Raw genomic sequence first — 23,695 nt, forward strand, 5'->3', positions numbered from 1 at the left:
CAAAAACTATTAAAAAAAAAAGGTTTTAATGGGGAAAATTTTAAGATCCTGGTGCGGTTCTGGGACATGGAATATACTTGAATGTTTTGCTGACCTCTGTGACCGCCCCCCCGCCAAGGTTAGGAGGAAGAAGGGTCCATTCCTGAGATTCCTGTGAACTGCTGGTGTTTGATAGAGACACCCTCATGCTTTTCTTCCAGGTGTATTTCTCATTTCCGATGGTACGATGACCATGCACAGACTTCATAAAATGTTCACAGTGGACAGAGTTCAGCATCTCCACTTAGCCCTGTATCCCCCACCACCACCCCCGGTTTGCTAGAGGCAGCGGAAAGACGCAGGTCCAGCACCACCGCTTCACAGGTGCCTCGCGCTCCCGACGGCGACACGTGCTTCCGACTCGCCGCGCGTGCGCACTGCCGCCCCGCCGGGCCTACGTGACGCCTCTCGGGGCGAAAATGGCGGCGGGGCGGCGCCGTCTCGGCTGGCCCGGAGCGGAGCGCGCGTCTGGCGCCAAGCTGACGCGCCCGAGCACTCTAGGAACGATCTCGGGCCGTCCCTTCGGGACGGTGAGCTAGCTCGCCGAGAGCCGCCGTCAGACCCGCACGCCGCGGAAACCCACCGGGGAACCGGCAGCGGTCTCCGCGGGGGTCCCGCCCGCTCCGCCCCGCGTGCTCCTATTGGCTCCAGGGCCTGACCCGCCCCTTTCCCGCGGTCTCATTGGCCTAGGCAGAGCCCTGAAGCGTGGAGCCGCACCGCCCTCTGCGCGTTCCTGTTGGTTCAGGCTTGTGGCTCGCTCGCTCCCGGAGCTTTCATTGGTCGAGCGGAGCGGCGAGGGGTGGGGCCGCGTCGGAGCGAAGACAACAAAGGGTGGCGGGCAGCGGGCGGCGGGTGGCGGTGACCGCGTCTCCTGGTGCTCCGCTCAGGCCGCGCACCCGGACCTGCCAGCCCCGCTCCAGATGAAGTGTGAGCACTGCACGCGGAAGGTGGGCTCCGCGCGCTCGGGCCGGGGCGGGGTCCGGGTCAGGGGCCGGGGCCGGGAGGAGCCTACGCTCGCAGAGCCTGGGGCCTCGGGGGCGTCGGGAGCCTGGCAGCTCCGAGCGCCTCTGCCTCCGCGTCGTCGCTGACAGAACCTCCGGGCGCCGGCCCGCAGCTCCCGTTCTCGGGGGTGGAGGCCGCTGAGGGTGGGCCACCCGCGCGTCCGGTTCCCGCTCCCGTCTCCCGGAGGCGGCGTGACGTCGGGGCGCATGTCTATCCTTTCAAAGTACCTTCGAAGGCAAAAACCACCAGAAAAACCGACCAACCTTTGCCACCAGTCAGGGCACTCACAGCAGACACCATCCTTGGTGTGAATTAGCGATACGGTGATCAACAGTGTTTTTAGGGGGCTTTATGCTACCTAAAAACTTGAGTGCTTACAGTAACGAAAACGACACAGAAGTGCAGGAAGGAAACACGGGCTGGGCCTTCTGCTACCTGGGTAACCACGGTAACTGTGATAGCGTTACCCACTTACTTCTAGGCTGTGATGCACAGGGGGGTTTCTGTTTGTTTTTTCAAAATTGGATCGTATCATAAATATTATTCCATCACTTGCTCTTTCTTTCAGTCAACGTTATATAGGAGATACCTTTTCATAGCATTACACACAACCTTTGTTGTATTCCAAGTATACACATGTCCAGGTAGTCTGGCATTAATTTATCTGTCATGAGAGGCCACATTGCTTCTAGTTTTCATTTGCTGCAAACAATGCAGGTATAAAGGTGTGTATGGGTGTGTTTGTATGTCCACAATTATAAGTGCTTTTATTTCTGTAGAAAAGATTTTGAGACATGTGATGAATTCATCAGCAAGTATGTATGTTTTTTTAAATTCACAGAGTCAGATTAAAAGTTGTTCTTTCATATGTTCCTTTGCCTTTTCAAGGAATGTAGTAAAAAAACAAAAACCGATGACCAAGAGAATGCATCAGTCGATGTACCAAGTCCAGCCCACGAGAATGGAGAGGCAAGTAGATTTTTCAGTTTTGTATCAGCCTGTAGTAAACAGCTGCTGCTGTTTTTCTCCTCTTTGGGGGCTCACATCACCAGGTACATCATTGCTGTAAGAAAGAAGCAAGAAATGCAGGGGCTAAAAAGCCCCTGCCAGGGGCCAAACGTGCAAGTCAGTCAGTTGGAGGCACACGATCTTCAAGGTAAGAGCACGAAACAGTGTCTCTTCGCAGAATACACCAAGCCAAGACATACCATGTTAGGGACAAAGAAAAATGTTGTCCTTGGCTGTTTATTAGAAATAGAGCTGTAATGTTTAAACCTTCTTTTTTTTTTTTTTTTTTTTTTAGTGAAAAGTTCTATTCTGTTAGATGGGATTTTAGGTAGGTAATTTATAAAATAATTCAGATTTCCTGATTCTGTAAGTTTATTTTTCTAATGGTTTCTTCTCTCAGTTCTTGAGTTTTTAGGTTTTCCTTAGCCAGTAGTGACAGTTTACAATTACTAGGTGCATACCCTGAGCTGGGCGCTAGAGAAAGTGCTTTATACATGTGATCTCATTTCGTGCTCAGAATGAGCATTTCAAGTAAGCCCTACTGTTGTCCCCATTTTACAGAGAGGAGGATGCGGTACAGGGAGGTTAAGGTTATTTCTTCCCTTAAAAAGTACTGGTACCGGTTTTAGAAATGGAAAATTGGCAACATGGAAGAAGCAAGCAGCAGGTTTCCTCTTTAGTTTAGGAGTCCTAATACAACATTGAGTCAGACAGGCTTTGATCTGGTTCTGTCATGTACCAGTGCTGCTGTGTGCTCTGGTGACTGTAGGCCTTAGTGAGCAGCAGGGGATGAGACAAGCACCCAGGGCACTGAGGCAGAAGAGAGGCAGGGAGCACCTGGGGCCCTCCAGCCCCAGAGCACCTGGCCTGGGGCCTCCCACACCCACCCTCTGGCTACATCACCTTGGACAGACATCTAACCCTGGGAGCCCCAGTTTCCTTATCAGTGACATGGGGAGTTGGGTTACTTCTCTCCCAGGGCTGTGGTAGCCGGGAGATAATGTGTGTACATGGCTTAAGTGGGCGCCCTGCCAGCACAGTGGGCGGACCCCCTGATGGGAAGAGCCAGTCAGGAAAGTGGCTACTGGAGTGGGCCCTGAGGGGTGGTGAGAACTGAGGGTGGGGGATGTAGGGATGGGGTGAAAGCTCATCAGGCACAGGGAAGGTGTTAAGGGCAGGGAGATAGATTGGATGCATGTCTTAAGGCAGGTGGCTTAAGCTGACTAGAGTAGGGGAAGAATAGAAGGAAACTACTTGGGAGGCTGAGGGTGGTGAGGCCTGGGTGGGCCAGCCAGAGTGGCAGAAGCAGGAAAGGGGGTGCGGCACAGGGAGCTGAGTGCAGTTTGAGCTGCACGGACCCTGAGCTTTGCAGGATATCAGTCTGGAGCTTGGGAGGGAGAGAGCTCCCTGGAGGCTGCGATTGGAGAGGTTGAGTAGGGGCCTGATGCTGCTCTGAGAAGTGAGGCTGATTGGAGAGAAGGGCCGATGGATAGGCTTCTGCAGAGAATGCCTGTGTTTAAGAGGCAGCAGGAGAAAGAGGAAGGACCGCAACAGGTGGGAAGGAACCAGGCCTGGCCCTTGAAAGCCTGCAGAGGATGAGGATGACAGGGTGGCGTGTGGCTCATAGGCCGGGAGGGAGCCCTGCTGCCTGCGGCGGCTCAGAGTGTGGTCCTGGGCACCTCTGCAGGGGCAGTGGAGACAGAAGTCTCAGTGCCGCTCAACAGTACCTATTAGGCACCAGCTGTGTGCCAAGCCATGTGCTCCAGACCCTTGGAGCAGCAGCTCTGGCCCCACCTCGGGGCTTGTTAGAAGTGCAAACCCTTGGGTCCTGTCCATACCTCCTGAATGAGCATCTGCAACATAACAAGGTCCCGGAGTGAGCGCTGCACAGTGACACCGGGGCACATGGGGAGGACGGAGGTGACAGTGTGCACTCCTGTTCAGAGCTGCTGTGGACGGGAGGACCACACCACCCCCACCGCGAGCCCTCTCTCACCAAATGTTTGAAAGAAGAACCAATGTACAACCATCAGGGGCTGTTGAAATGGCTCTGGTAGGCTTCAGAATATTCATATGTTCATCCACCAAATATTTATTGAGTGCCTTCTGTATACAGGAGATGTCAGAGAACAGAAGGGTATGAGACAAGATTGCTCCCTCAGAGCTTGCATTTCAGGGAAAAGAGGCAACACGTAGATGCCAGGGGGTGCTGTTCTGGCAGGTGTCTGCGAGGGTCTGAGGGGTGAGCCAGGCTCTCAGGGAGCATTTCCCTCAGGGAGACCCAGAGCAGGAAGGGCCAGAGTGGCTAGAGGTGAGAGCTGGCAGGAGTGACGGTGATGAGGGCCTCCATCGGAGGTGTGGCTTGTGTTCTGGTGGACCTCTGCCTAGGGAGGGAGCTGCAGGGAGCAAGTGGGCGCAGGAGCAGCCAGGAGAAGACGAAGCAGCCAAGGGTTATTGTCTTGGTGTCTAAGGGAGCAGAGTCACTGATATGTGAGTTTGAGCGTCACAGCTCTGTGACGTGAGGGCCCTGTTGCCCACGGGTCAGCAGTGAAATACGTTAGTGCTAAGCCTCTCAGGGAGGCCAGTCTGCGGGCTTCCACAGGAGGCTTCTGTGGGGAGCCGTGGGACTGGGCGAGCTCAACGGGGAGTGCAGAGCAGGCCAAGCCAGGAGCCCCCAGTGGCAGCAGGGAGAGGCGTGGGGGCAGGAGAAGCCCAGAAGCGTAGCTCTCCTCCTGCCACATTTGACGGTGCTGGCCCGCTCCCCGCATATTGCCATCCGTGGGACCCTGGTACCATGGTGGCTGCAGCACCTGAAGCTCCAGGCCTGGCCTGCACCAGTTTTCTGTATTATGCTTGCGCTGTTACTTTTTCTAAAGAAGCAAGTATTAAAGAGTGTTTGTTGAAGAATCAGGCCAGAGCATCATCTTTCTTTCGTAGAAAGGAGAATTCCATAAATTGGCTGATGCCAAGATATTTCTGAGTGACTGCCTGGCCTGTGACAGCTGTGTTTCTGCAGAGGAAGGAGTCCAGGTTTCCCAGCAGAACGCCAAGGACTTCTTCCGAGTTCTGAACCTTAACAAGGTACGGCATCCCAGGCGCTTTCTGGCGCCAGAGGTGGGTGGAGGTCAAGGTGAGGCATGAAGCCTCTGCTCGGGCTTGGGGAGTGCATCTTGGCCCTGGCCCTGTGTCCCTTGCTGTAGTTGACCCTCTCCATAGCCCTGTCAGAACAAAACCGCACCCACAGTCACACTCCCTCATTGATGTGGGCAGCAACTATGGCCGGCACCACCGACCAGGCTCCCCTGGCTTGGGGGAGGCCTCTGAGTGCTTAGTCATGGGATGGTGTGGTGGCTCAGCTGCTGCCGCTCTGCCTCTGGGGCATTCTCAGAGGCAGGGCTTCTGTCCTCACAGGCTCTGCGTCCTGGGGCAGGGCTGTGGTCTTTCAGTTCATCCCTGCAGACTCCCTGTACAGACGGAACTACTCAGTGTCACTTGTATTCCAGTAGTGACAGGAAGACAGGTGAAGGGGAAAGACAGGAAAGGCGGAGGCAGATGAGGCTGTAAAGCACATCTCTCTTCGCCCTCACTCTGGCCTGGGGTGTTTCTGTGCTCTCACAGCTGCTTCCCAGGAAGTGTGTGTACCGGCTCTACACACCGTGCTGGGCACTTTGGCCCACGTGAGGCCCAGGTTTTTTTCTAGGTGTACTGACTGCAGGTAACAAATTTTTTCTTTTCCAGTCTTTGTGTATCTTATTTCTTCTTCTTATGGTATTGTCTAGGACCTTTAAATCAACCTGAAATAGCAGTAGTGATAAAAATAGTACTAATGTCAGGACTTCCCTGGCAGTCCAGTGGTTGAGGCTCCACTCTCCCAATGCAGGGATCGCAGGTTCGATCCCTGGTTGGGGAACTAAGATCCCACATGCCACGTGTGGCGTGGCCAATTAAAAAAATAATAATAATAAAATTAAATTAAAAAAATAGTACTAATGTCTTGTTTCAGACTTTAGTGGAAATGCTGGTAAAGTTTTACTATTAAATAGATGTTTGCAGAATCTTTTACTATTAAAGAGATGTAGATACTCATACCAATCAGCATTTTGGCTATAGAAAATGGATACCCAAGTCAGACTAGCATAAAAAGGAAATGCTTAGTTATTTCATGAAACTGAAAGCTTAGAAGTGGGAGAGGTTTTGGGTTTGGCTGAGGCAGTCAGTCAGGGCTGTCATCAGGAAAAAGCAGTTTCTATTTCCCTGCTGCCCTCGGCTCTGGGCTCAGGCTGATCCCCTCTTGGTCATAAATCGGCTCCCTCAGAGGAGGTGATATTTGAGTGAGAATGAAGTGAGGAGTGCGTCCTCGCAATTCCCTGGGCAGGGTGTCAGACAGAGGGGCAGGAAGTGCCGAGTCTGGCTCCTGAAGCTGGGGACAGACCGCCCTCTGCTCTTCCTCCTCCAGTAGCATTTGAAACTTGCACCCCCTTGTTCCTGCTTCCAAATTTATATTAGGATGCTGCTGGTCACAAACCACAGAAACCATGCCTGGCTGGCTCGGGCATCATAGGAGTTGGTGAGGGAGCTGGAGGTCGGTGTGTGCCAGCTTGGTGCCCTGATGGATTTGTTGGGTGTGGGTTTCCCAGGCGTCACGTGAAAGTGAAATCCCATCCAGAGGAGACAGGCAGCCTCAGCATTGTCTCGCCTGAGCTTCGAGGCAGGGGCATGGGGACAGGACCAGACTGTCCTGTGACCAGTCCACAGGTAGACTGTGGTGGAAGGTGACCACTGAACACCTCTGTCCAGGTTTCTGCTTTTCCTCATTTGCAGGCAGTGTCTGACCTTAACAGTCTCTGTCATGATAATCCTGCATCTTCTCTCCTCTAATCCCAGGTCAAGGGATCCCACTGCTGACTTTCTAATGCCCGACATGCTTGCTCATGCTGCTCCCCTGGGTTACATCCTGCGTGTCCGTGATGAGTCAGCATTCTTCTAAACTCAAATTGTTCATATTTTTCTAGGGATTTCTTGAACTGCCAGCATCTGGTTTTGGATTCAGGGTGTGATAGCCTGGTTTCACGCTTGTTTGTTTGGTATTTATTAAAGACTTCACAGAAAATGAGGATCATCTACTACTTAAAAATTTGCTAAAATTTGCCACTAAGTGACCTGGGCTTGAGGTCTCTTGGGGGCAGACCTCAGGGCCCCATTTTCATGTATTTTCATTGTTATGGGTCATTTCAGTTACTTACAGTCCAATATTGTACATAACTTTTATTTTTCCTTTAAATTTATCCATTTTCTCCAGATGTTTGCATTTATGTATAATATCGATGTATATATTTCTGATTTAATATTGTTCTTAAAATTGATAAAATCTCTTGGAATGTCTCATTCTTTTCATTCTTGTTTTTTTCTCCTTTTTCTTTGTGCTTGCCAGTGTCTTGTATATTTTATTAGTTTTTCCATAGGGCATCTGTTACATTCTGTTTGTTCTAGACTTTTCACGAAGGTGTCTTACTTTCACTCCTTGTGTAATCACCACATGTACAATGTTCTTCTCTATTTCTCCTAGAAATGTGATACCTCAAAGCACAAGGTGCTGGCAGTGTCAGTATGTCCTCAGTCTCTGCCTTATTTTGCTGCTAAATTCAGCCTCAGTGTGACTGATGCATCCAGAAGACTCTGTGGCTTCCTCAAAAGTCTTGGTGAGGTGCCTTTTGATATTATTTATAGCAAATAAATTTGATTTAATTTGAATTTATAACTTGAGTTTTTAACTGCCCTTTTAATCTCTAGAGTTCAATTTTCAAGGGCACAGGATAGGTAAGAACTTCCATGAGAGTTTTGTGGAACATAAGAGGACCGTCTCTCTGACCCATGCATGGTAGGCTGGTGTCACTTACCCTCTTGCCATGCAGATGGGTGTTGTGTTACGGCCGGGCTGGCCCCTCCAGGAACAGCAAATGACCATCTTAGGGCACGTAGCTGGGGACACCTGGGACCCACGCTTGCCCAGCAATGTCGAGTCGCCTGGCTCATAGTGGTTACAGAGGGCGTTTATTCGATAGAGAATCACATCTACGATGATTGGCATCTGGTTTCCCAGGAAGCTCTGAAGATCAGAGCAGGAAGGGAATGGGCTATGTCCTTTGTGTGAAGAATGAAAGGTCAGTACGTGAGGACTCAAATGTGAATGAATACTAGAGTAATACTGCCTCAAACAGTGATAAGAGTGCTTCTGTCTTGTCTGTCATGTCAGACTAGAACTTCCCCTCCAACCCAGAGTGTCCTACAGGTGGGCTCAGAAGAGGAGAACTTGAGCCATTTGCCAAATAAGAGTTTTTACTGTTCCTCAATGGATTTTTAAAGATGTAAACGCATTGGGATTACTAATAAAATAAGATGACATGTAGACTAAATGTCCTCGCACTGGTCTGCCTGCCTCACTGCTCCGTGTTGCTTTCCACGTGGAGCTGTTTCTCGGTGCGCTGCCTGCCACAATCAAAACTAAGGCTGCAGCTACCAGCGTGGACTCCTTAAGTCATCCTTTATGCTTTTAATCTTAAAAAGCCTAAGGTTAGGGCTTCCCTGGTGGTGCAGTGGTTGAGAGTCCGCCTGCCAGTGCAGGGGACGCGGGTTCGTGCCCCGGTCCGGGAAGATCCCACGTGCCGCGGAGCGGCTGGGCCCGTGAGCCATGGCCGCTGAGCCTGCGAATCCAGAGCCTGGGCTCCACAACGGGAGAGGCCACAACAGTGAGAGGCCCGCGTACCACAAAAAAAAAAAAAAAAAAAAGCCTAAGGTTAGCTTAGTTTTACCAGAGATCGAAGTTATTAGATGCTCTGTCTTCTCATAGTGAAAGGCCCTATTTTTGGGGGGGGATTTTTAAAAAATAAATAATTGGGCATTATGTGTTAATATTAATAAAGAAAATATATCCACAGTGAAACTGATATTTTTAAGGTAACTCTTTAAGGTGACACAATATTTATAATATTTCTTTATTATTTTTTATAAATTTATTTTTATTTTTGGCTGCATTGGGTCTTTGTTGCTGCGCGTGGTCCTTCTCTGGTTGCGGCAAGTGGGGCTACTCTTCGTTGCAGTGCACGGGCTTCTCATTGCAGTGGCTTCTCTTGTTGCAGAGCACGGGCTCTAGGCACACGGCTTCATTAGTTGTGGCTCGTGGGCTCTAGAGCGCAGGCTCAGTAGTTGTGGCGCACGGGCTTCATTGCTTCTCGGCATGTGGGATCTTCTTGACCAGGGATCGAACCTGTGTCCCCTGCATTGGCAGGCAGATTCTTAACCACTGCTCCACCAGGGAAATGCCCATAATATGTCTTTTTTGTTGTTGTGGTGGTGGTGGTGGTGGTGGTGGTGGTAGTACGCGGGCCTCTCACTGCCGTGGCCTCTTCCATTGCGGAGCACAGGCTCCAGACATACAGGCTCAGCGGCCATGGCTCACGGGCCCAGCCGCTCCGCGGCATGTGGGATCCTCCCGGACTGGGGCACGAACCCGCGTCCCCTGCATCGCCAGGCGGACTCTCAACCACTGCGCCACCAGGGAAGCCCCATAATATTTCTTTTTAAGAATAACTGGCTGCTTTTAAGGTTTAGACCAGCTGCAGATATTAAAATTATTTGCTTGCTTTATTTTATTGTAATTGAGAGCACATTCTTTTGTCTTAGGTTTATTTTCCAATATTAAGAACTTATTTGCAGTAACATGGATGGACTTGGAGGGTATTATGCTAAGTGAATTAAGTCAGACAGAGAAAGACAAATACTGTGTGATATTTCTTATACGTGGAATCTAAAAAAATATAATAAGCTAGTGAATATAACAAAACAGAAGCAGGCTCACAGATAGAGAACAAACTAGTGGTTACCAGTGAGGAGAGGGAAGAGGGGGAGGGACACTATAAGGGTGGGGGATAAAGAGGTACAAATTATTAGGTATAAAATAAGCCGCAAGGATATATTGTACAACACAGGGAATATAGCAAAAAAAATTTGGTTTTTGGCCACACCACGCGGCTTGCAGGATCTTAGTTCCCTGACCAGGGTTTGAACCTGGGCCATGGCAGTGAGAGTGCTGAGTCCTAACCACTGGACCGCCAGGGAATTCCCTATAGCAAATATTTTATAATAACTATAAGTGGAGCATAACCTTTAAAATATGTGAACCACTATATCATACACCTGTAACTTATATAATTCTGTATATCAACTATACTTCAGTTTTAAAAAAAGAAAAATATTTATTAAGAAAAGAATAGCTAGTTAAAAATCAACTAATAAAGGTATGCTCAGCCAGTTTACTCATTTTGTTTATTTTAAAGATATCAAAGAGCATTACAGACTGGAATTTAATTTAGCCAGTGAATTGAAAGAGAATACTGCTGGTACCTTGTAATATTCCATTAATTTACATATGGAGTACGGTAAGGTGTTTGTGTACATGTAGAGGGGAAAAGAGGAAGCAGGAGAGAGAATATATATGTTTTATTGTGAAAAATGATACGTGCTGTTGTTTGAAAGAGTAAAGGGCACAGTCTCCTACTTCGGCAGCTATCGATGCTTGTGGAGTCTGCCCTTTCAGTTTGTCCCTGACACTCCAGACCCTGAGAATAGATCCCACATTCTGTGATGTGGAGCCGAATGCGCCTCTCTTCCCTGCAGGGGTGCATTATGTCTTCGATACAACAATCGCTGCAGATTTCAGCATCCTGGAGAGTCAAAAAGAATTTGTGCGTCGATTCCGCCAGCACAATGAGGAAGAGCCCACGTTACCCATGCTGACCTCTGCCTGTCCTGGTGAGCACAGGGCCTGCGGCTGGGCCTCTGGGTGCCTGAAGCACCTTTTCACATCAGTCTACATTTGGGGGCAGGCCTAGGCAGTGGATGAGGTCAGGGGTCAGTGGGTCTTGGGGAGTAGTTTCAGCCTTGAGTAGTTTTACGTCGACCAACATATTTATTAAAAGTATGACATATTTCAAATGTCCAAACAATTATAGATAATATGAACACCCATGGATCTTTTGCCAACTTAAATAGAAGTTACATAATAAAAAATATTTCTTTACATTAATACTAGATTCCATCCTGGAGCAATTTTTAAACCAGTCTTTAATTAGTTTTATTATATAGAGCTTGGTGCCTGAGGTAGAGAAATTTTATCACAGGTTTTTTAATTCTGGAAAAATAGAAAGTTTTGGAATAAGAAAATGTTTAAAGATGATGCGTAAGGGAAGGGAGGAAGTGCTGTACTGGTAAGTGACATTTAGTGAAAAAATTATTTCTAAATAAATCAGGTCTGTGAGAGCCCAGTTATGGTCTACATAATCTTAGGTTTTTGTTCACGTTTCTATTTTCAGTTTACCTCTCCTCCCCCACCATGGTTCCAAATTTTTCTAGCATTTTACATGTCGCCCATCAATCATTAGGATTATGATTTAATAAAGTTGAACGTTGACATTATGGTTGCTTAGAATTTGGAAATACTTTCCACCCAGTCGTAAAACCATGGAAAGCAAATTTGCCATCTGTCCAAGAGGCCCATGGGTTGATTCATTAACTGAGCGATGTTGTTCAGCGGCCCATGGGCCGGTGAGAGGTCATCAGCATCAGGTGGGGCTTATTTCCCGTGTGTAGGTTGTCCTCCTGGAAAGATGACCCCCCACGTGGATGCTCCCAGCTCTCCAGGCGTGTCAGGCAGTTTCTGTATCCAGAGTCTATGTATAAACTGACTCTAAATGCACACTTTGCTGGACCGTGGTGTCCACTTCTGCATTTACGTCCTTGTAGGTGTTTTTGCAGCTGCTTAGGAGTAGATATGCACAGCTGAGGTCTCGGGGAACCACCTGGCTCTCCAAGGGCACTGCAGAGATGCCCCTGCCCCTGGGATCCCAGCACCGGCTCCTTGTGGGGCCCTCACTCAATGCCACACAGCCATTCACTGTGGCTCATTCCCACCCATCCAAGGAAGAGGCAGTATAAAATGACCCGAGCTCGGCCTGTGCCCCCAGGGCGGTGGTTCCAGACTTCCCATTCCACGTTCCTGTTGGCAGGATCACAGGAATTCCTGTGCTGTCCTGACACCAAACCTTCAGATAGCGATGGATTCCTTATGTGGGAGGCCCTGTTGGAATGGAGCCTGGGACAGAAGCCTCCACTCCTGGCAGGAACTAGCCCTGCTGACCTGGGTAGTAAGCAGGTGGTTGATTCCTGCAGAAAGCAATGGGCCCTCTGTCCTTGGAGTGAGCGCAGCACTGGTGGAGACCTGGGCTGTCTGCTGTTGCTGCAAACCAGCCACTCCCCCTCCTCCAGCTTGGTGTTTGCTGCATTTGGTGGTCTCCCTGAGCTGCTCAGGGCTGTTTACTCGTGGGTTTGGAGCTTCTCCGAGTTTTCTTCCTAGATAATGATGCATTTTCCTTCGGGAGCTCTTCGTAGCTAAGCCAGTTAAAACTGTATCTGTTGTTCATGTTTATGCCACCTCTCAAATTTGGGGAGATGAGGTGAGATCTGGTTCGGACCTAACCCTTTTCTAGAATTTGGTGCTGATGTTTTGCTTCCCTGTGACAACTTAGGGAAATTAAAACAACACCAAGTCGGACGATTTGACCTGGTGCGCAGAATCAGGCTATAGGTGGTCCTGGACTGACTTGCCAGGCTTCTGCACACAGGTTCCCTATGTCCCAGTCATGCTTCCTCAGACTGGAGGGCAGCACGTCCAGGCCGGGATAGGGACATCTGGGCAGGCCCTTGCTGCCCACAAGCCAATGGAGCACCACCTTGCCGACGCACCTTTGCCCAGCGGGGGTGGGTGGGAGAGGGGGTATTGAGCTGCTCAGCTCTGGACATGCTCACGGGCCTTGGGCTGTGTGATATCCTGCCAAGAGCACTCATTGAGCTGAAGTGTGGGAAATAATCTCTCCAACCCAGCAGAGTGTCTGGAGAGCGGGAACCTTGTGCCAGGCACTTCTCTGAGCAGGTTCCCTTTCTACCTTTAGAGAGGGTCACTGTGAAGAGGTGGGTAGTCTGACTGGGTGGGATTTGGGTGCCCTACCCACACCCATGCTGCCACCAAGTTGGGGGGCCAGCGGGGCTTACCAAGCCCCACGCCGGTGCTGGTGGCAAGTTCTGATCAGGGGTGCCCGTGAGAAAGTGCTAGCCTGTCTGGTGTCTGTGCCAGGTGCTGTGGACCCTGTGACCCGGTTCCTCCTCCTCATGCCTGTTTGGTCCTCTTCCCCGCCCTGGCCAGGAGGTTCTCCGGGGCCCTGGCTCCTACCGCCTGGTGTTCTGCCTGATCTTGTGTGAGGCCTTCACAGCACATAGCACATTCACCCGCAGCATGGAGCTGGGGTCTGCCTGAGAGCCGAGTCTGCATGTGTGGGCACTGGCGCTGAGACCAGGGTGCACAGGGGCCTTACAAAGCCAGACCTGTGGTGGGAGTGGCCTTGAGCCCGCAAATGCTCAACGACCTTTGATAGTTTTTCTTTTTTCTTTTTACTTATTTATTTATTGGCCACGCCATGCAGCTTGTGGGATCCTAGTTCCCCAACTAGGGATTGAACCTGGGGCCCCGGCAGTGAAAGCGCTAAGTACTAACCACTGGACCACCAGGGAATTCCCTAGTTTCTCTTTTTTAATGTGAACCATTCTGTGTACATGTGCAGAGGCTGGGAACGAGGGGAGCCATCCTCCAGCAGCATTTCTCTTAGGGGCTTATGCTGGTGACCATGGACATTGCCTGAGTATGCTCAGGCCTGCAAGCAGGTGATGGCTGTGGTTTGAGTTTGTTCAGATGGGATTGGCTGGTGCTTGCTGTTCCTCCTTCCGGGAGTGGGCATGGGGAGGCGGCTGCCCCAGGGTTCTGGTGGGCAGCTTGTCTCCAGGCTTCCTCGCCCCCGCTCCCCCCCCGACACCCCTTTCATGGTGCTGTGGTATGCACACCAGACACTGCTGTAGGATCAGCAGTGTCACCAGACGCTCTCCTCACCAGGTCGTGCCCAGCGGGAGAAGGGAGCAGGCTGTTGCTCCTGCAGGTTGAGCTGCTGGCTGTTTGGTCCGCTGACCTTTCTGACCTGCAGTCCGCCCCGGAATCTATGGCAGCGGTGGTGCACTCACAAGGCATTGTGGGAGTCAGCGACTCAGGGGAGATGCTAAGGGCCGTGCTGGGCATGCCGTGGGCACGCTGCAGGTTGTGCTGCTTATTGTGCATTGCTTGGGGGTGTGGGTTTCTCATATTGCATTGTCCTAACAGTGGGCAATTACTGGGCTGTTAATTTCCAATAGATGAGTGAAGCTGGGTAGGCCTGGTGGCCATTGGCTCCTGTCTGAACTGTGGCCACCCATCCTGGCTATGAGAACAACTTTGCAGCTGGCAAGGTGGAGCTGGAACCAAGCCGCCCAGGACGCCACCTCATAGCTGCTCCTTCAAGCTTGTTCTCAATTTGGGGAGACCTGCAACCCCAGCTCTTACCTTCCTCTTGCTCTGTTCTGTCTGGTCTGGGGCTGAGGGAGGCGTGCATTCCCGGCACCCTCCAGTCTTGTGGCAGACGCACCTGGGATTCCCGTGGCCGAGCCGCTGAGGAGAGGCGGCCTGGTCAGAGGGAGCCTGTCACGCACTCCTGAAAGAAGACGTGTCCTGCTCTACTCCGGGTGAGGCAGCCACGAGGAGCTGACACAGGGCCCTTTCCTCCTCAGGCTGGGTCCGATATGCTGAGCGGGTGCTAGGTCACCCTGTCACCCCCCACCTCTGCACTGCCAAGTCTCCCCAGCAGATTATGGGATCCCTGGTGAAGGACTACTTTGCCAGACGGCAGGTAAGCCGGCCTGAAGGGCAGCATGCAGGTCAGGCAGCGAGCTTCCATGTGAGGACAGGTGCTGATGGGAACTCAGGGCAAGCGAGGGAGGGCAGGGGAGGTTCCACCGGGCGTGCAAGGTGGTCTCAGCCCCAGGCCCTGCTGATTGAGGGGGCATCCAGACACCTGGTCACTCAGCTTCCAGCTTCTGGCATTGCCACCAATTCCTGCTCAGCCAGGGGCACGGAGAGGGGCAGCCTGGTCTCTTGGGAAGCATCTGGAAAGTCTGCAGGGAAAACGGCTGGGCGTTCATTTACAGTCCAGCAGCGGCTTGTTGTCACGATGTTTGGTCACCACGTGCATAGTTCAGGGGAAACAGGCCAGCTTCTGGCTTCTCCCTGTGAGTGTCCAGGCAGCAGGTCTTGAGCGAGGTGGCGCCGTGGGTGGGCTTGGGGGTGCTGCGGCTCAGGAACTTGGTCTGTGGGAGCCGGGTCTTGGACCCCGAGAAAGCACCAGGCCTGCTCCCTTGTGGCATGTTCTGGGTCCAGCGCATTAAGCTGCCCCCTCCCTTCTGCATGGCCCCCAACATGGATTTGCTTTTCCTGCACAGAACCTGTCCCCAGACAAGATTTTCCATGTCATCGTGGCCCCTTGCTATGATAAGAAGCTGGAGGCCCTTCAGGAAGATGTTCTCACGGCTTCGAGGGGTTCCCGGGGCACTGACTGCGTGCTAACCTCAGGTGAGGGTGGGGCCTCGGGAAAGGCAGCAGGGGGAGGCCAGCCCCGCGGCCAGTGCGTGTCCGCGGTGAGGGCCTGACACACAACCACACTGGGGACACTGAAGCTTCCTCCTTCAGAGCAAAGCAGAAAGCACATGTGTGACCGGGGACATTGCTGGGGGACTCCTCGTGGAGGCCCTGCCCCTGGACTTGTGCAGAGAGCCTGCAGCACCTTCTCAGTGTTGGGATGGGAGTGATTCCCTGGAATCCTCAAGACCCATTCGGAATGCTGCCATCAGTTGAGAGGTAGATTAAGTTTTTGCTGAAGCCCAGCTGGGTGTACTTTAAATGGCCTTGAAAACAGGTCCCTACGGCATGGAGGCAGAGTGGCTGGCTCTCTGGCAACCTCCGAGGACAGTGGGTCCCCTGACCAGAAACTCCCCACATGGAAGCCCGTGGAAAGGTCCCCACCGCACAGGCTCCTATGGCGGTGATGGGGGTGAGTGGGGTGGGAGAGCCTCAGCCACAGCCCTCTGCTCACCTTAGGTGATGGGTTTTCCTAAGAAGCACACTCGGGCATCTTTTCTTTGAATACAGTAGATTTTTACTCTTTTTCACAGATGTTCAGTCTTCTCACACACACCTGACACCACAGCAGTTGATTCAGGATACACCCTTAGCGTTAAGGGTTTCTTCAGGATCCCTTGTGCAAAGGGAGATACAAAAGTGGTCCTGATTTTCGATCGGTCTTGTTGCAGATAACTGTCATCCTATCCACATGAAAGCTTTCCACTCAGGAAACAAAAACACTGGGAGACGTTTGTAGAAGCCCCCGTTTCAGGGGCAGAAGGAGGAATTAGACTCTTCCCTGGCATTTCATCAGTGTTACTTTGCATCTGTTGCCTGTGACAGGCGTGATGACCAAGGTCATTGTAACCTAGAATGTCCTCCGGGGGAAGGAGGTGACACCGGGAGCAGCTCCTGAGGAAATGTGGGCCGTGTCCTGTCACGGCATCTTATGTCGCTTCTTTGTCTGTAGGTGAAATCACTCAGATGATGGAACAAAGTGACCTCTCGGTGAGAGACGCTGCTCTGGACACTCTGTAAGTGGCTTTGCAGGGAGACGCACCCTTGCACCTTGGGGGCCTCCTGTGTGACCTTGTGACCTCTGCCAGGCGCATGTCCCAAGGCCTCCCTCCTTTACAGTGAGGCCACATGCCACACTGAGGCATGGGTGTGGTGAGGCCCCTGGCCTCGGGGGCCACTCCCTTTGTTGCCCCACTACGTACGACCCTTGGCTCTGCATAGAGCATGCGCAGCACCATGGAGTGGACACCAGCACCCCCCACTCCTGAACTTCACATGTTCCTGACGTTACACCTGGACCTACTGGGGGATGGGGGCCACCTCCAGACACAGAGTGGCTCCCTCAGGTCCCTTTGCCCAAGAGCAGCAGACTGGGTTTCTGCCATCAGTGGTGACCCCAACCACTGACCGTAGTCCTGCTGCATCCTGTTCCCCAGAGTGTACACAGACTGCAAGAGCACACGAGGGCCACAGGGCACACACGGGCTGCGCAGCAGATCCTTCCGGCAGTGACGTCAGGCCCACGTGTGGCCCTGGTGTGGAAGGCGGACTGTAAGCATAGGATGTAAGCGACTGGTGTGCCTGTGGCCAGAGCCTGTGCTTGGGCCCAGGCTGACCCAGAGGCCTCGTCCTGGCCGGGCACAGATGGTGTGCCCTCTCAAGTGGCCCTCAGATGCCTAGTTCTCATGCCCCGAGTTGTGAGGTTCTAAGGGTCGTACCCTTCACACACGTGCAGCCAGAGGAAAGGAGTCATTCGGGCAGCGGTGGGTGCGCCTGCACCTGCAGGCTTCATGTCAGCCAGTGAAACCCAACACAGATGAGGTTTTTGCCCAAAGTCTAAATACTTATAAAGGTTTTCGCAACCTTGGATCATAAATCTTAGGGAGTTGGATTTAATTCTTGCTGTCACTTTTCCTGCCTGGTGAGGTTTGGAGACATGAAGGAAGAGGAGGTTAGACGCCATGACGGAGCCAGCTCCGACGGATACCTGGCGCACATCTTCAGACATGCGGCCAAGGAGCTGTTCAACGAGGACGTGGGGGAGGTCACCTACCGCACCCTGAGGTGTGTGGGGCTGGGGTGGCCTCTGTCTGTCTTCTTGTGTGGTCAGTGCTGCCTGTCAGGTGTAAATTCTATAAATAGGACCCCCGCCCTGCAAAGCCAGCTGCAGGTCCGGGAGGGAGGTCCTATTTATAGAATTTACACCAGTCAAGATCGAAAGGCCTTTTATGTGTTATTCACAGACTTTTAAATTTTGCTGACACTCCAAACTTAGACTGGAAATAATCCTCAAACCACAGAGGAAGGACCCTACAGATGAAAGTCTGTGCTGTTGATTTTATAGGAACAAAGACTTCCAGGAGGTCACCCTCGAGAAGAGCGGGGAGGTTCTCTTGCGCTTTGCTGCTGCTTATGGCTTTCGAAACATCCAGAACGTGGTCCTAAAGCTGAAGAAGGGCAAGTTCCCGTACCACTTTGTGGAGGTCCTCGCCTGTGCCGGGGGTAAGACTCAGGGGCCCAGGCTGAGCTGGGCACCTCCGAGCCCTGTAGGAAACGGGCCCTGTTGGCCACCCCCAGCCTCACTCAGCTCCAAGGGCTTTGTGGGAGTGTGGATGCTGCCCTGGTGGTTGTGGCGTGATGGTCCCTCCCTCCCACACCCACATATTGGAAAATGCAGGCTGGGAGATGTCACCTTGGAAAACCTCTTGGGGACATGGTCCCAGAGAAGAGTTGCTTGGGTGACACCAGCTGAGAGCCGGCTCGTGTGGCAGCTGGTGTCGAGAACACTGAGACTGCCTGGTAGCTTGAATGGCCCCTACCTCCTCCAGCCAGGTTTGTCAGTGAGTGATGGGAGAGACCCGTGTGATGGATGGAGGCCGATGAGAGGGGGTAGGGGTCCCGCAAGAGGACCTGCTGGTGGAGTCGGGCAGGAGGGAAGCGTGCGGCCCCCATGGCCCATCAGGCCCCTTGGTGGTGATAGAGCCAACTCAGAGAGGGGGTCAGGGATGTCTGTACCATTCTGGGGTGGGGGGTGCCCACAAGATACGCAGGTGGAAATACCTGGGTGGGGGGGAGACGCGGATCCAGGTGCGAGACGGGCTCAGGGAGAGGAGGCCCCAGTGCGGGTGGCTGAGGGCAGAGAGGCGAGCGCTGGCCGTGGGGGATGGGCAGCCTTGGGGACCTCGCTCCAGGGACCAGGACACGGAGGGCAGATCCCATGGTCTGAGTGGAGGAGTGGACAGGAGATGAGGACGAGGAGGCAGCGGGGGAGCTGTGGGCTTGAGGGGTCCATGCAGGCCCTCCAGGAGAGGCACCCCATACCTGCATGCCGATCAGGGTAGAGGCTCAGCAGGACTCACTTGTGCCCTGTAGTTAGAGCATCAGCTGGGGGAGCAGGAGCTGGGATCTGAGGAGAGAGAAGCAGCCCCTGGGCAAGTGAGATGTGAGGTCCAGAGGGCAGCTGTTGGGTACAGCCAAGGGATAAGCGGAGGGAGGTTTGGAAATTTGCTGCAGATTCTTTTATTTTTATTTTCATGTTTTTATTTATTTATTTGGCTGTGCCGGGTCTTAGTTGCGGCACGCGGGATCTTTGTTGCTGCGTGTGGATCTTTTAGTTGCGGCATGCTGGATCTTTAGTTGCAGGCACGTGGGATCTTTAGTTGCGGCATGCAAACTCTTTAGTTGTGGCATGTGGGATCTAATTCCCTGACCAGGGATCAAACCCAGGCCCCCTGCATTGGGAGCGCAGAGTCTTAACCACTGGACCACCAGGGAAGTCCTGCTGCAAGTTCGCTTAAATGAATTTTTATCTTACAAGTCATGACATCATCTAACACGTTTGAAAATAAGTAGCGCCAATACATAGGAGGCATGTTCCTTATTCAGGCCGAGGTGTTAGGGTGTTGGGCTCATGGGTCTCCATCCACCGTCCCCCTCCCCTGTGCAGCCCAGATGTGGATGCACACATTATGTAGACACCAGTGATTTAGCTGTTCATTAGTAATTTCTATGTTCTCCTGGTTTTGATAAATTTCAAGAGAAACTGGAAATCCAGATTTGCGTACATAGCCACTCACTTCTAAAAGGTTGGCAAGTTATTTCGGCTTTAGATAAAAACATTTCACGGGTAATGTAAATAGGAGGGACTATGAGCCTGTGACCGGGGTCTTGGGGCCCAAGGTCCAGCTCCAGGCTCTGGCCACGAGACACTGCACACTGCTGTCATTCCTCTCTTCCAGAACCATCGTCCCTTTAAGATGAAAGGTGGGGGACTTCCCTGGTGGTCCAACAGTTAAGACTCCATGCTTCCACTGCTGGGGGCGAGGGTTCGATCCCTGGCCAGGAAACTAAGATCCCACATGCCATGTAGTGCGGCCAAAAAAAAAGGTGAAAGGAGGGAAAGAGTAAGCTCCCTTTGTTTTTCAGGGTGCCTTAACGGCAGAGGCCAAGCCCAGACCGAGGATGGCTGCGTGGACAAGGCCCTGCTGCAGAAGATGAAAGGCATCTACACTGACATCCCCGTGCGGCTCCCGGAGACCAGTTCCCATGTGCAGGAGCTGTACCAGGAGTGGCTGGATGGCACCGACTCCCCCCGAGTCCAGGAAGCCCTGCATACCGCATACCAGGGCCCAGGGCATCCTGCTAACAGCCGAGACATCAAGTGGTGAAGGTCGAGGAGGCTGGGAGGCAGGCCTGTCTGCTGCCTGAGGATGGAGGAGCTGCCATGTGTGGGTATCAGAGACACTGGAAGAAAACAGCTCAGCTTTTCTTTTACTACTTTGGTTTTTCAGAATTCTTTGCTACCCCCATTTGTCAGCAGCCCCCTCCCTCAGTTCGATGAGGTGCTATCTTCATAATATGTATGTGGTTGGAATATTTTAACGTGAGAGAAGGGTGCCCCAATTTGAGTTTCCTTTAAGACTGAAAAATTCCAAAGAACAAGAATGGAGTCAGAGTACTGTCTTCTGGGCTTAGTGAAAATCCAGAAAGTGTCCTGTGAACAGCTAAGACCCCAGAAATTCTCATACACATGCCTCAGACAGATTTGATGGGGAAATGACAGGAAGTGGGCAGGGTGCGGGGGTCTATGGTCTGCCCAGTTGGCTCTTATTTTTATCCACTTATTTTATTCTTAAAAATGTTTTTGCCAGAATGTGAATAAACTGCATCCTTTAGGAATCAGGGGGCTCATAAATATGAATCTGGATTTTCAGCTTTTCTGGAGAAAAGTTCTGGCAACAGTGGGCCACATTCCTTACTGCTGTGGTGTCCAGAGTGCTGTGTAACAGCCGCCTCCTGGGACCAGACCCTCTAACTGTGGCCCTGCAGGCTCTGCAGCTTATGTCCCAAATTCACGCTTTCACATTCACATTCTTTAAGTGAACTCACCTTGAGGCAGAGGGAGGCCTGCGAAGGGTGATGGGTGTTACAGATGGAAGGATGGAGAGGCAGCTGCCCTGCTCAGGCTAGGCTGTGTGGTCGGCAGTCAGCCTCCTCCATCCTTCCCTGGGTGGGGTCAGGCAGGTGACGGCCCTTCTGACCCTGAACTTGGGTGAGGCAGCTTCCTGATGGTCCAGCCTCTCCTCGTTCTCCTCCCCGGTGTCCTTCCCACACACCGTGGGCCTGGCTCGTCCACAGGGCTCGGTGAAGCCTCCGTGGCTCCTGACGGGACTCCCCCACCTGGCATGTAGTGCTCATGTGAGCTCGCCTTAAAGAAAGGTGGAAGAGAGCAGTTTACCCACAAACAGAAAGGGCTAGCAAAGAATTGGAAATTATGGAATCATGGAACTCCATGTCAGGGCTCATCCTGTGAAACAAAGACTTCTGTGGATAGGCCTCCAGTTGGTTGTTCAAAGCACTTAAATTTTGTTATCATGGGTGGTGACATTCTTCTTGGATCCCTCAGTGCTGTAAGCCTGAGCTGTTAGATTTCCTTCATCTACTCTATGTTGTATTGTACCTGTATACCTATCTGGGTTGACAACTGGATATAATGTGTGAAATTGTATATTTTTTCCTTTTAACCTATATACAATTGAGTTTCTATCCTCTACAGTAACTGATTATGGAATAAACACTTGAAGAGTGTCTGAGTGTGGAGAGTGCATGAACCAGATGCTGACTCCCCAGCCAGGGGCCTGCGTGTGCCCTCCCTCACCAGCCCCACCCAGGCTACTCCCTCGCGCTTTGGGAGCCAGCACCACCCTGGAGCAGGGGAGCGTCTTTGCCCGAAGCCCTCTGTGGGCCAGGGATGCCAGGAGTCCGGTGGGGCTGCTCTTCTTGCTTCGAAAGCCACCTCTTCCAGCTACAACAAAAACACGCCCCCCCAGGCTGGGGGACGGGGCGTTCGCACATGTGGCGTCAGGTCCTACCCACAGCTGACCTTTGGTTACAGCCACATGAGAGGAAAGTGGAATGAGGATTGGTTTTACTTCGTTATAACTCAAGTGATATGAGTAGTCACAGTGAGGGGTGGCACCATGATCGGGCAGGGGGTGTCTGCTAGTGAGCAGTGCTATCCTGGCATGAGGAGGGGAACAGAATAGGTCCAGATTCGTGTCACACCCAGCAGCTGCCCTACAGGAGTGCTGTTGTCTGAGTCCTGTTGCCACTGATACCTCCAGTGGACCGTGATCGTGTCCTGTAGGTGTGTGTATGTCGGTCATCCTGGTGAATAGCTGTTCTCTAGTGCCCTTGCTCTGGACCATATCCGAGCCCAGATTTCTCAATTCCATTTCCTCCAGGCCTGTCCGCTTGGTCCAGTTCCAGCCAGTGTACATACTGGTGCTTCCTCCTCAGCTTTGCTGGAGTAAGGACTGGAGTTCATGCACCGCCCACACATCAGTTTGATGCTGGCCTAGGGTGTGAGGCAAGGGCACTGCCTGTTAAAGGCTCTTAAGTTCTGCCACTGACTTAAAGGGAAGCCCAAGCCTGGCTTTTTAACTGAGAAAAAGTGTCTTCTTTTCCGTGTCCCTGTAAAGTGTTCCACGTTAGTTTTACATGGATGTTTCCAAAAGCTTGATGAAAGAACTCAAGCACAGCGTTCTAAGAGTGAAGGGTAGTTACACTCAGTGAGTCATGCAAGTAGTGAATTGTATGAGACATAAAGCACTAGCATTTCTAAGGCTACATTGAAGCTGCCAAAAGCCTAGATTTCTTGAAGGAAAAACTGTCTTTCTTACCGTCTCCTTGTAAAGACTTCCTTTTAAATTAAATTTATAGGGCTTCCCTGGTGGCGCGGTGGTTGAGAGTCCGCCTGCCGATGCAGGGGACACGGGTTCGTGCCCCGGTCCAGGAAGATCCCACATGCCACAGAGCGGCTGGGCCCGTGAGCCATGGCCGCTGAGCCTGCCTGTCCGGAGGCTGTGCTCTGCAACGGGAGAGGCCACAACAGTGAGAGGCCCACGTACAGCAAAAAAAAAAAAAAAAATTAAATTTATATAGACTTTTCTTACAAGCTTCATGAAAACTTTTAGGCACAATGTTCTTTGAGTGAAAGGTAATTATTTTCAAGCCGTACGTTTTAAAGACAAGGAGAGCAGGTACCAGAATAGAAGTCTGATTTTTAAATTGAAATCAAATTGCACATACACATACATGCACGTGTGCACACATGTATATGTGTACGTGCACGTGTGTGCATAACTATATGCGCACATATACATACGTGTGCACATAACCCATGCACACACATACACGGACACGTGCGTGCACACATACGGGCATGTGTGTGTGCGCATACACGTGCATGTGTGCACATATACGCTGACGTGCGTACGTATATGTGTGCGCATACATATATACACAGGCATATGTACGTGCACGCACATATACATGTGTACACAGACATGCACATATACATATATACACATACACACAAGCATATACTTGGGCACACGACCTATGAAGTATTGGTATCAATGAGAAGAGCAGGTGCACTTGTGGGCAGTGTCACTCTCAAGAGCCTTTCCTATGACAGTAGCCGCCCAGGGGCCCAATGGGCAGTACCTGAATGGACCCTTTTCTGCATTTGCATGAAGAGTA

General features: G+C 51.8%; 1 protein-coding gene across 2 annotated transcripts; it reads left to right on the forward strand.

Moving 5' to 3' along the window:
• The first annotated feature begins 854 nt into the window (after positions 1–854).
• Positions 855–21,733, forward strand: NARF (nuclear prelamin A recognition factor). Of its 2 annotated transcripts, XM_069540044.1 has the most exons (11): positions 855–986; positions 1,930–2,010; positions 4,987–5,130; positions 7,616–7,748; positions 10,723–10,857; positions 14,749–14,867; positions 15,457–15,586; positions 16,605–16,668; positions 17,579–17,716; positions 17,997–18,154; positions 20,078–21,733. In XM_069540044.1, exons 1-11 carry the CDS (start codon positions 960–962, stop codon positions 20,317–20,319), a joined length of 1,371 nt encoding a protein of 456 aa, XP_069396145.1. In that variant the 5' UTR covers positions 855–959; the 3' UTR covers positions 20,320–21,733. The 2 variants fall into 2 exon arrangements, with proteins under 2 accessions (XP_069396145.1, XP_059854685.1); XM_059998702.1 differs by lacking the exon at positions 4,987–5,130.
• The last annotated feature ends 1,962 nt before the right edge of the window (positions 21,734–23,695 follow it).

Source organism: Delphinus delphis, chromosome 19 (assembly GCF_949987515.2).
Source record: "Delphinus delphis chromosome 19, mDelDel1.2, whole genome shotgun sequence".
NCBI lineage: Eukaryota > Metazoa > Chordata > Mammalia > Artiodactyla > Delphinidae > Delphinus > Delphinus delphis.